Source organism: Numida meleagris, chromosome 21, assembly GCF_002078875.1.
Source record: "Numida meleagris isolate 19003 breed g44 Domestic line chromosome 21, NumMel1.0, whole genome shotgun sequence".
NCBI lineage: Eukaryota > Metazoa > Chordata > Aves > Galliformes > Numididae > Numida > Numida meleagris.
This window is the reverse complement of record NC_034429.1, coordinates 555,675-568,089: the sequence shown is the minus strand read 5'-3', so window position 1 is coordinate 568,089 and position 12,415 is coordinate 555,675. Positions and strand designations below refer to the sequence as shown.

General features: G+C 45.5%; 1 protein-coding gene across 2 annotated transcripts in view; it reads left to right on the top strand.

Moving 5' to 3' along the window:
* The window catches only part of PPP2R2A (protein phosphatase 2 regulatory subunit Balpha), a 38,737-nt gene that overhangs the window by 5,739 nt on the left and 20,583 nt on the right, over nucleotides 1-12,415 (top strand). Inside the window, exons 1-2 of one of the 2 annotated variants that reach the window (XM_021374822.1) lie at nucleotides 417-468; nucleotides 1,056-1,130. In XM_021374822.1, the coding sequence (XP_021230497.1) occupies nucleotides 432-468; nucleotides 1,056-1,130 (112 nt within the window). In that variant the 5' untranslated portion in view covers nucleotides 417-431. Of the gene's footprint in view, nucleotides 1-416; nucleotides 469-1,055; nucleotides 1,131-12,415 lie in introns of those variants that run through there. The other variant, XM_021374821.1, reaches the window with a different exon arrangement.

Below are 12,415 nucleotides of genomic sequence, written 5' to 3'. Positions count from 1 at the left end.
GGGTCGTGTTTGGAAGGATCGCTGTGGGCTTCAGACTGCCGCGGCTTTCGCTCTTTTTTTTTTTTTTAACCCCTCCGATGGATAGAGGAGAGGGGAGAAGCCCCTTCTGCATTCTTTGTTGTGCCGGGAGCGGCGGGCAGCCCTCTGGATTAACGTGTAAATGCCATCTGTTGCTCAGCCTGCTTGGATGGCGTTGAGGGAAAGTTCCATTTTGACAGCGGCTTGCAAAAAAAAAAAAACAAAAAAAAACCCACCAAAAAAGCAAACAAAAAACGCGAGGCAGCAGGGCAGGCCCATGGCAGCCCCTTCCTGTACAGCCTCAGCCCTGCCGTGATTTGCTCAGGACGCGATGCAGAAGCGATGGGGGCTGGTTTTTGTGCGTGTTTTGGTGGCAGGGTTCAAATGAATCGCCGCCTTCCGCCCGGGCAGTGATGTTCCTGAAGTTTTCTCTCCGATCCGTGTTCTATGGTAGTAGAGCTCCTTACCCTCCCGTGGCTTCTTTGCTTTTCTGCTGTTTTTCTTTTTTAAGCTGAGAACTGCTTTCTTTCCTTCTGCAAAGAGACGCTGAATTTGTGGTAAAATTGTTTTCTTTGGCTTTCAGCTCATCGGTTCAGCTCGGGGCTTTTGTAAAAGGAGGAAACGAATGGCATGCTTGGTTCGCGTGGACCGAAATGTTCTGAAAACGCAGAGCTCCTCTGCCGCTTCCCAATCAAGTTTTGTGTGTGTGTGTGTGTGCGCGTTAGGAGAGGGCTCTGATTTCTAAAGTAGGAAGCAGCTTTGTGTGAAATAGGATGCTCCTGCTGGACGCCCGCTGTGGGTCGGTGCCAGCAGCGTGAGCCCCGCGAGCTGCTCCCGTCCGCGGCTGCCTCCGCTCTTTCCCTCTCGCGCTGCTGGGGACGCAAACAAGATGTGGAAAGGAAAAAGGTGGGGAGGGGCGGGTGGCGATGGTGCCGGGCTGGTTGCTGAGGAAGTGGGTGTGCGCGGCGCTGTCGGGAAGGTTGGGCTGGCGGCTCCTGTGGCTGTAGGGGGTCTCATTTTTGTATTGTGTTTTTCAGGAGCTGGAGGAGGAAATGACATTCAGTGGTGTTTTTCTCAGGTGAAAGGCGCTGTGGATGATGATGTAGCAGAAGGTAAGAGCAAGCTTTTACGGTGTCTTTTTTCCCCTCGGCTCCCTATAGCTGCTCTGTGGGGAGATCTTAATCTTCCCGATCTCAATCCTCTGCAACTTGGGTAAAGGGAACGGACATCTGTGTGTGTTCAGACACCTGGATTCTGGATCAAACTACAGTAGGAGAGTTCTCCTCGCGCTTCTGAGGTCTCCGCTCGGCCTCCTGCACTGTTCACCTGTAGCTGTTTTCCAGAGCTGTTAGATTCCTGGTCGCTCAGCTTTTGGTTTCTGCTGTTCCTAACCCCCTAAATGGGGAATGGGATACTCGTGTCCCACAGGGAGCTGTTGTGGCAATTAATTAACGTTGGCACTCATTGAAGATTGAAGCATTAGATAAAGATGGAGCGATTTTTCCCGCTCTTCCCAGCTTGTATCAACCAGAAGAGAAGGGAATGAGAATATCAGCGCGTGCGTACGCACCTCAAACCTGAAGGGGGGAGTTGTGTGCTCGAAGCGATACGGAAATTGCGCAAATCCACCAAGACGGGCCCGGCAGTGCTGGCAGTGACAAATGTCATCTCGTGCTAAGATGGCTGCTTCCGACTGTGCCTGCAAGAAGCGTGCTCCTTGTTGTGATTGGGGATCCTCAGAGGAGCCCGCCTTGCTGCGTGCTGCTCGGGGAGTCGTGCTGGTGGGCAGCGCTTCTGCTCTTCTCTTTACTTCTCCTCTTTACTTTGCGAAAGTGATGGACTTCTAAACGTACCCGGCCACGAGGTCCCGTTTGCAGGATGCAACCTGTAAGACCTCGAGTTAATTTTGCTTTTGCAGGCAGTTGGCCTTGTCGTTTATGCAGTTTGTAACTTTTTTCTAACGTGTCCCGAATGCTCTGACTTGCTGAGAAGTGAGGTGAACGTTGCGTTTCGAGGAGCAGTAGCTGCAGTTCCCGTTACTTCCCCATTTGTTGTGTGATTCAGATGAACTTAAGCAGGCAGAAAATAGGAGATTTATTTTATTTATTAGCTACAGCACGTGGCAGGCAAGGTGCTTTGAAAGGCTGCTGCTGTTCTGCGAGTTGAAGGACAGACTTTGGAAGCAAGAAAGCTGGAACTCTATTTTAAAGCTTAATTTAAGAGTTTTGGGGGAAGTATATTTTGAAGCGCGAGCTGTAAACTGCTGTTAAAAGTAGTATATTTTTCCTCTGAGTTTAAATTCTGCAACCTTTATTTTTAATTGCATATCAAACTAAATCCTCAAGGTACAAATACTGAGAGAATCATGGTTGCGTGGCGGATGCTTGCAAATAGTTGTTCATTAAAACAGACACGTTGACTGCATATGATAGTGTGGTGCATAGAATGGTGGTTGCTTATACAGGGATCTGGAAATGCAGAAGTCAGGAAGCGGCCTGTCCTTAGCTCCCTTAGCTGCTGGAAGGCCTCGTACTTTGCACCAGGAGAGGTGACTCTGTGGTCTCCTGCTTCCTGGCTGGTGAGCTGCAGCCCGGGTAGAGTTCAGGGAAGCTTCTGCTGGGAGGGATCTAGCTGGCTTCGGTTCTGGCAAGCCAGTCACGATGCTTTCCAGAAAACTTTTAAGAGTATGGAATACATAGGCTTGTGGTTTTGTGACCTTGAGAAGAGTTGAGTGTCATTGCCAGCTTACAGTGCAGACCCCTGAGCCTCAGCGTGCTGCTGGACACCTGACACGTGTGTGCCTGTGTCCTGGAATGGGGCCTTGGAGTTGGGGTTGTGGTTGATTGTAATGAATTTGTTGAACTGAAGCTCTGAGCTCTTCCTGGGTGTTCGGTTCTCAGGATGCTTGCTGGAATTTGTGGGAAGCCAGCTGTCTAACTGTAACTCCCTGCAATCCTTGGAGCTCCTACTATGCTTTATAATGTTTCTCTGTAACGCTGTTGAAAAGGTTAATAATGTAGCAAGCTAAAACTTATACTTTTTTCTTCAGTAAGCTGCATTTCTGGCCTTAAGTTAGGCTCACTTGAAGAAGATGAAGCCTTGTGTAGTTCTTGCAGAATTAGAACAGCAGTTTTGCATGCTTCTGGTCCTCCTTCAAAGTACCAGCGGGCAAGTTGTCAGTGGCTCAAAGCCTGCTCTGACCTTTTTCCCTCCCCGCTGTCTGCTTTCTTGTGGCAGGCTCTATGGAGAAACCTTGAGAAAACTGCTGTCTGAATCTTCAGGGATTCCTTAACTGCTGTGGTCTGCAAGCTAATGAGTGTGGGCTCCGCTTACCCCGTGGCTGAAGGCAGTGCCAGTTTGCTGAGGGTAGTACCCAGGGCGTGGGTTTCTAGTTTATGAATTGGCATTAGAGCTCAAATGTAAAAAGCTGACTTTTGTGGAATACTGAAACTCCGCTCACAAAAAGTGAAGGGGGAAAAACCAAGCTGAAATGGAAGGAGTTGGGCTGTTTTCTTCCTGTTCTTAATAGAATGGTAGAATATTTAAATTGAAAAGTTAACGTAAACCAGGGAGTGTGAGTCAAGAAAACTGCATCTGCTTAAGTGCAACAAGCAGTAGAACTGAGCCTGGTAGCCTCCCTGAAATGCTGCCTATAAACAAAGCAATGGAAAGCAGCACTCCTAATCAATGCAGTAATAACAGCAACTTTATAAAGTTTGTGAAGGATGCTGGTACGGCGCTTCCAGCACATCTGGCTCAGATGGGAGCACCTCACCTCCAGCAAAACGAGCACCTACTGTTCTTCAGGTGCTTAGGCCAGAGTGGCTACTTCCAAGTCTGTATTTTGGTGGGTTTGATGGCTGAAGCACAAACTATCATAGGAGACAGTTCTTAATTTTCTGGCTTTCTAAGCACGGCGTGGTAGGTGGATGTGACAGTATTTCTTTGAGAGATGGTGAGGACGGAAGGAAAAGGAGGGGGAAAGCTGTTACTAAAGCCTGAGGAGTGAAGATGGCAGTGACTGTTAAGGGCCTGTCTGTGCCACTCTGCTTTGGCAAAGATTTTATGACTTGAAGGGATATGGTTCCATGAGGAGCAGTGGAGAAGAGGATGTGCCTCTCCTCTCAGTGTGTATGGAACTTCTCTTTGGTTGTAAGCTTTGGCCTGGCTCCGTCACATCAAAGTTAGGTACAGAGATGAGGTTCTGAGTTTGAAATCTGCGTGTCAGCTTCGTTACAGTTTGAGTCTTTAATTTTAGCTGATGGTGTAAGGCTGCCTCTTTTGTCATGTGGCTGTCCGTTGTGTCAGGACAAAGGGATCATGGCTTCTGCTGTCTGTGTTCCTCAAACAGCAGATTCTTTGCCCACGGAAGTCTTCCTCCCTTCTCAACTTCATATTTGTCTTGCTGGAGCTCAGTCCTCCAGCAGATGCGCTCATCTTGTCGTTCTGTTGACTCTGGAGGATCCAGAACCAGGGCACGAGATCAGGCAGAACTCTTCTGGTGGTGAAAGCAGTTACTGTTCTCAGTCAGTTCAGTGGTCAGGGTGTTCAGAGCATCTGTAATGCATGAGTGTTGTCCCCTTTGGTGCCGTCGCTGTTTCACTGCAGGTAATACTTAACTGTCCAGAAGTGCTTGAGAGGAGATGTTACCACGTTTTCTTAGAAGTTTCCTTTGTGGGAATGACCACAGAAAAGGACACCAGATTTTCCTGCTGTTTCTTTGTTATGTGGTTTGTTTTTGTTCTTCTGTTATGTTCTCCAAGATACAGCATGGTGGCAACTCTACTTGGAAACAACTTAGGAACTGTAAGTTTAGACTGTCTCTGAAAACTAGACGCTAGCTTAATGGAATGAGTTCATACTTCAGAACAAATTAAGTCAAATTTGTTTAATTACTTGGCAGAGGGAAAAGAGTCAAGCTGCTCTATCTAAATGTTCTTTCAAGTGTAATCCAAAGATACGTAGAAGTCTGATAGTCTCCATCCAAGGCTGGAAGCCAGGAACTTAAGTCCTAAGCTTTGGCCCTGGGTGATTACCCATCATCTTTGACAAGTTGTTTAACTCCTTTGTGCCCTGGGTTCCTCTGCAGGAGGTGTGGGTGCTGCTGGCTCTGACACTGCTCTGTGCTTCTTTGTTCATCTGTTGATTGATTTGTGTTTCTTCTGTATAGCCACAACGCTGCTGTAGTCTGTTACTGTTGGTGATGTGATGAACGGATGAAGTCTCTTACGTTTCTGTCCCAGGACAAATTGCATGTGGTCAGAGATAGGAACAAGGCTTGACGTTTCTCTTGTTCCGGAATGTTTTCTCGGTTTGATTCTAGGTATGTTATAACTTTCAGATGTAGTTTTGTGCTTATTTTTGGCTGACTTCAAAATTGCGGAGCAGCTGTGGGCACTTACTGCTTCAGCAGTGCTGGTGGTTTGCCTTCAGTACACCAAAATAGCTGCCATTAACAGTGAGGAAAACTGAAGTCAGGAACGAGAATTGCCTGTAAAGAGCAGTTTACCACCATGGGAAGTTCACTATCTTCTCCTGCCTTATCAGAAAACTTTCTCTTTGTTAAGTAACATCTATTTGGACTAGGGGTTAGAGCTGCAGAACCTCCTGGCAGAGAGCAGATGGCTGTGCCCTGTCTGGCTGTGGCATGTCCTGTTCTGTTGGCTTAGCTGCTAACTGACTTCTGGATAAAGGGATGCTGCTGGGATCGCTTGGGAAGGAGGGCTCCTACCCAGCTGAGCTTGTGGGCAGCAGTCACAGAAGAAACACAATGGCATTGTTACAGGAGCAGTGGTTAGGCTTTTCTGTAATGGGCTCCAACGCAGTAGGAGGGGAGGAAGAATTCTCTCTCTCCCAAAAGACTGCAGTCATAGGGGGGAGCTTAACTTCTGTGTCTGAGGACTGGGGTTAAGTTTTCTGTGCCCGTAACGTAATGGTAGTTAAGAGGAGCAAGGACTGCGAATAGGTTTGTTTTAAAGGGCAGCCTGAAATGTCTGGGCAGTCATGCTGACCGGTGTTGTGCTGTTCCTTTCTGTGGCATTCTGCTGTTCTTGGAATCATTTGCACTTTAAATTAAGATTAGATGGGAAAAGGAGTAGGTATTTCTGTATTGTAAAACAGCAGTTGATGATGGGGCCGTCAGACAGCAGCCATGCAAAGGAACACAGCTCGGCTGCCTGGGGGAGTCCTGCTGGGTTACAGCTCCTGATCAGCTTTGCACTTTTGAATTTTAAAGGTGCTACCTAAAAATGTTTTGGATACTTCTGCCGTAACAGTGGGGCTTCTGTGGTGGCTGTAGGTACGTGGAATGTGCGCAGCAGAGAGCTAAAATCAGGAGAACTTCTGGCAGATGCAGTGCTGATGTAAGAGTTAAGAGCTGGGTGTTCCTAGCTGTACTGTTTGCCTTTCTTTTTCCCCTGCTGTCTTCTGACTTGCCTATTTAGGCCATGGCTACATGTCTGGCAGCATTTCTGCTTAAAGAGGCACTCCTTCCCACTTTGCTGGCACCAGTGTTCATGTTACTGCACAATGAACTCGCCTGGGAAGCAGATCCAGCTGAAAAATGCTTAAAATTGTGCTTTTGACTGGATTCTTTCTCAGCTGAATTGAACCCTGATCTGGTTCTCAATGCCGTGTGCTTGTGACAGCATAGTGTGAAGAGATCAAGCGGCTCAAGGAAGAGGAGGAACTCTGGAAGAGAGTCAGTCTCCTTATAGGATTTTAAGTACAGTCAATACAAGACGCTGATCTGCAAGTGCTGTGCTACAGCAAATGGTAAACTAAATTGGCAAAAGGGACTTAGAACTTTGCTGTTCGAGATGTGCTTTGAGTTTGTGCTGTTTGAAGGCCAGCAATAAGTATATCTAATACCACTGCTGTAGTGGTGGTCCTAGGCTGGTATTTTAGTTCAGTCTAATCCGATTGCTTGAAACTTTCGTGGATGTGCAGACACTAGCAGTGCAAAGAGAGGGAGATGAAAATGTGCCTGAGGGGCAGCTGGGAACGAAGAACTTGCCTGGTGTGGAGGGAGGGAGGCACCAGTGGCCAAGCTGCTTTGTGGTGTGACAGTTCTTGGTCTTTTCCAAACTCTATATCACACACACACGTGTGAGTGCACACCCAGGGACGCACGTGCACAGTGTCATGCATCACTGGGATGTGAATAATGCTGTTCTGCAGATCTAGTACACATAGAACAGATATTGTTCCTCTGGCAGCCACGCAAGCGGTGTGTGAGAAGAGAAGCCGTGCTCGATTTGTTTAGCACTGCCATTAGTTTTGTTGTTTGGGTGTTTTTTAAAGCTGTCTTGTTATCAGTATGGTTTAGTTTCTTGTAGAAAAGAATAGCAGTTAATTGGGAGCTGGATTACTTAACTGATTGCTTTACAGTAAAGCACTTTAGATAATCTAACAAATGATAATCTTCTCTTACCATGTCTTATCGCTCTTAATATGATTTGAAAAACGGATCCTTTGTTTGGGGTTTGTACTTCATCTAAATTAATGCATTGTCTTATATAGAGATGCTGTAGAACGAGGCTGCTGTGCATACAATTAAACCTGCTCTGTCCCGTGTCACCCCCCAGAAAAAATGTCAATTAGTGATGGCACCAAACTCAGGGTACCACGTGTTCTTTCCTTTTTAGGAAACACTGCTCTTGCAACTGTTTCATTGGTGTAACATCCATTTTTATATTTCATTTTTTACTTCTCTAAGGGTATTTTTCAGACCTTTCTTTGTATTATTCATAATAAGCAGTACTGTAATTGCTTACAATATCCATAGAACAGAGAGCAACCAAGACATCAGATGGGGTGTTACTAGTAGACGTTGGTAGTGTTCCTGGAGGTAATTATTGGAGGTTTCTGTGCATGGCTGTAATTTGGTTACAGCAACAAAACCTTCTCTCTTCTAACTTCTCGTGCTTTTGGTAAGCACTGGAGGAGAAATTATTAACACGGTCAGACATCCTTTGCAAAAATGTATTTTCCTCCCAGCGATCCACAAGTGATAGCACCATTAAGAAAGCCAGCCTATGTGGGTCACGTGTGAGCCCCTCAGGCAGATAAGCTCGCATCTAATTTTGGAGGAAAAAAATCAGGGTCAGGAAGAGAGGATTTAAGAGTTGTGTTGGAAGCAAGACTGATTTCCCAGGTATGCAGAATGCATTTTGTGTGGAAGTGTTTCTCTTTGTGCTTTCGGTTGTAGTGCCTTGTATTAGAGCTCTGGGAATAGCGTGCTCTCCAGACACGCAGTTAATGCTGGCTGGCTTTGAAAAGTTGAGGAAATAGAATTGTGTATGTTCAGACAAAATCAGTTTATTAAAATATATATATTTTTATCTTGAACTCTCACAGATGTCCGATGATTCTGAAGGACGCTTCTGAGAGCTGCTGGACTTTATCCTTCTGTAGCTGCATAACAAAACCCAAAATTCTCAGATAGCGTTCTTAGTGCAATTTGTATGGGATCACTTAGAAACATTGACAGAACTGAATAAAAAAAAATCTTTTAATAATTAGTGTTAAGCTCGTTTGTAGTGAAACGTGTCCTGGGAATGGAATGGTAAGTTAGGATTCAGGCTGCATTGTGCCTTACCTCCAGACTCGCTGTCATAGAGGTGGCAGCTGCTTCTGGAGGCATTGGTTGAAGCACACATTTCTCATGGTAACATCTTCATTTTACACCAGTCTCTTTTGGAAGGATTAACCCAGTGCTGTTCCTGGAGCAGGACGTGTGCTGCACTTAGCCCAGCAGTTTTGTCTGGCAAAGAGCAAGAAGACAGCATTTCAGTACCAAACCCTTGCATGGTGCACACCTCGTTGCTGCCTCCCTGGAGCTTGACGTGAGGAAGCTCATCCCAAACCTGGGAGTACCACACCTGCTTGATTGTATAACATCCTCATCCCTCTGCTGTTCCTGAAAACCTCTGATCTAAATTGTCATCTGTGACTGTGCTCTGAGGTCACCTCTGTTCTGTTACTCAGTGTTCCTATGCAGGGATTAAGGTGGTGGTGGAGGGGGGGAAAAAAATGGAGGAGTACACCCTGTGTAGGAGCACTTCTGGCTTCAGCCGCCCTCCTTGCTGGCTGCTGTCATCTTGAAGAAGTCAGCAAGGGAAGATCACGTGCACAGCCCTCCTCTGTCATATAACCTTTTTGTGTACGTGTTGAGATTCTTTTTTAGTCTTACTGAAGTGGAAGTTTGGCACTGTCCAATTCCTGTTCTTTCTAACCGATGTCTCTTGAATGGGGCTTAAATTTCTTGAATAGCTGTGTGGTTGTGTTATTTAAAAAAAAAATACCAAGTTTAAAATTTACATTTAATTATCCTGAGGGATAATTAGAAGAGTGGGAATTAAGATAATGGAAAGTAATCACATGAGTCAGGATTCATCTGGAAGGGCAGTAAATCACTGCAACCCCTGGTGCTCTGTGTCCTTTATCTGTAAGACTAGTTTGCCTGGTGCCCAAATGGGCTTCCAAAACTTGGAGATCTCTGCAGAACAGTCATCTAACTCAGCGTTCTGTGTCTTGGTTTTACAGCTGTTACATGACTTTTCTGAGATCAAAGGAAGGATCCTAATCTATAGATAGAGGAGATGAGATCTCGAGTAACTAACTCCCTTTTGAATTTGAATCAGTGTTTTGTTCAGATTTGTAGGGACCTTTTTATTCTATGGCATAAATGCGAAGACCTGCCTTCCAGCGGTGTTAAGACGTGTCAATTCCGTTTTGTATCACCTAGAGTAGGTATCCACAGTGAGTGAAGCAATCCCAGGTTTTTATTCCACAATCACTGAGGGGTCAGAACTGTGCATTCATCTCTGCTGGAAGTATCAGCAGCACTTGTGACCTCCTTGGGCGCTCAGCCTGGCGTTCCCCAGGTGAGCGTGCTTCCCTCCCTCCTTTGCATTATGATAGGTAAGAGTGGTTTTCTTATTTAGCTTTTTCCTTTCATTTTCCTTAGCAGGAGGCAGTTGATGTGCCTGAGATGTGGTGGTGTCTCGCCTGACTTTTGAAGATGAAAGGCCTTAGGAATTCTTGGCCTTGGCATTTTTCCCTGGGGAAAAAAAAAAAAAAAAGGGGGGGAATTCTTGGTCAAAGAATGTATGGGAAGAGTCCGAAAGAGCACGATAGTTTCCAGGAATTGCTTTTCATGTCTAAATAGAAATGCCAACCAGACTGCAGAGTTCCAGGAGCTGATTCTGAAAGGCACTGTCAAATCACGACGTCTTCCTAACGTTCTGCTAACTTGCTGCGTGCGTTTTGTAATGGCTTCAGCAAAAAGAAAATCCAGATACTCCCATGCTCTTAACCGTGGCATTCTCAGTGACAAATCAAGAAGGGCATTGCCCAGAGGCTTCTGTTATATACAAGCAGAACAATAGTGCAGCATGTTATTTCCAAATCTATTGTTATTTGCAAACAGGGAACTAACCGCTGGCTTTTCTGTGCTGTGCAGCCTATTGAAATTCTGGCTGCGATTCCAGCAGACTTTTTCCATAAATAGCTCTGCACTACTTGGGAACACAAACAAGCTCCTGAAAGTATCTCAAGTAAGGTGTTGGGAGGGGACTGCTTGGCCTGTGTTAGTGGCTGGTGCTGCGGTATGGGCGCTGTGATGGAGGTGAGGAATGCCAGCGTGGGTTGGGGTGGGGGACTGTGAGCAGGAGTTCAGAATTCAAGGGCTTCTCCATCACCTGACTCAAGTGAGGGAAGAAAAAGGAGATAAAATGCACAAATGTAAGCAGAAACGGGTATGTTTTCCTTGTTAGTGTGGAAGCTATATTAGTATTTTAATCAAAAAACCCAAACACGCGAGCAAATGCCATGCAGCAAGTAAATAGCATGAAATAGAAACAATTTATGCTGTTAAAGAGCAGCCATCCAAATTAAAGCATCCTTTTAGCATTTTGTACTGAATGGGTATTTGGTTATGTGAATTAATACGTAGCTAACTTTGTAGTGCAGATTTTTCAGTGCTATCTAAGTGAACGTCCCCTTGAATAAGTAATGTGGGGGCAGTTTTGGTGTGGGCGTGTTCTGTTCTAATTAGTGCAAGCTGTCTTGAGTAAGAGATCTTATTGTCTTGAGGAGGAGCTTCTTAAACCATCTGAGTAAATACTTCAGTGATTCACCTAGTTCACAGGGCTCACGTCCCCCTAGGCCTGTTGCTGCTAAATATTTTAACGAGCAGAGAGCCTTCATTTAAAAAGAGTCAAAGAGCGTGAAGGTGAGTTCGGCCCTCGTGAAATCCGTGCTCTGAGCGGCCGGCTCCGCAGTGTTACGCTCAGTCCTTGCTTATCAAACCTGTTTATCAGCTGTCACCACAGAATGAGGGCGGAACCACAGAAGAGGGCTGAGAAGGCCTTGGGAGCTTGTTAGTGCCTTCTCTAAATGCAAAGCTTCCAGCTTCCCATATTACTGCTGATGGATGTTTACTAAAAAGCCTTCATCTAGGGATAGCGTAAGCCTGGGAAGCGTATACTTAAAGCCTGGGCTCCCGTATTCTTGAATGATGTTTTTTCATAATGTTTAAAATCACGCTTGGTGAAGGAGCATGTAAAATTTATACGTGGGGATTGCAGGCTGGTCTTGGATGGAAATTAGCTCCAGTGCCCATAGGAGTGGGGACTTGGTGCTGTTAACTGGATATAACTTAATGGGAAGAGCAGCTTAGCTGCTGACATTTCTATCTTTTTTTAAGACTTAGATGGTATTTCTGAGTGTAAGATGTTTCGAGAACATTCTTCATTCCTCCCAGGCATGTTGAGAACAGCTCCCAGAGAAAACGAAAGTATAAATAAAACAGCTTGGCAATACAGTAAAGCACTTCTGCCACTAGGAGTAATTAGCCCATTCTGGGAGAAGGGATACAGTGCTAGCATGTTATCTCTATCACAGTGGAAATGAAGCTTAAATAACACTGTCTAATTCTTCTAAAAGATTTTGGGAAATCCTGCTGTCAGGTATAACTTGGATTTCATGCTGTTGTTTTACATGAGAAACGTGGAGCACTTGCTGAAGCAGCACGTATCCTGAAGCAGCCTTGTTTGTAGTACTGCAGCTGAGCTCCAGGGCTGCAGGCTTTCCAGTGTGGGTGCATGAGGATAGTTAATTTTGTTCCCTTATAATTAAATAATGCCTGATCTGCTTATAGTTGTGTAAAGGATAGAAATGACAAGAAACTCCGTAAATTCTGCATGATACTGATATAGTTGATCTTTTCTGTCCTCTTCTTCCAGGAAAGCATCTCATAAATCCTTGTAGGTTTTTGTTAGCTAAATGGAGTTTCAGCACTGGAAATGTAACCAGTGTGGGCTGTATTTGTTATTGCTTAGTACAGTTACCTTCTTTAAAGGAATCAGGTACGCTGTGATACTGCACACATGGA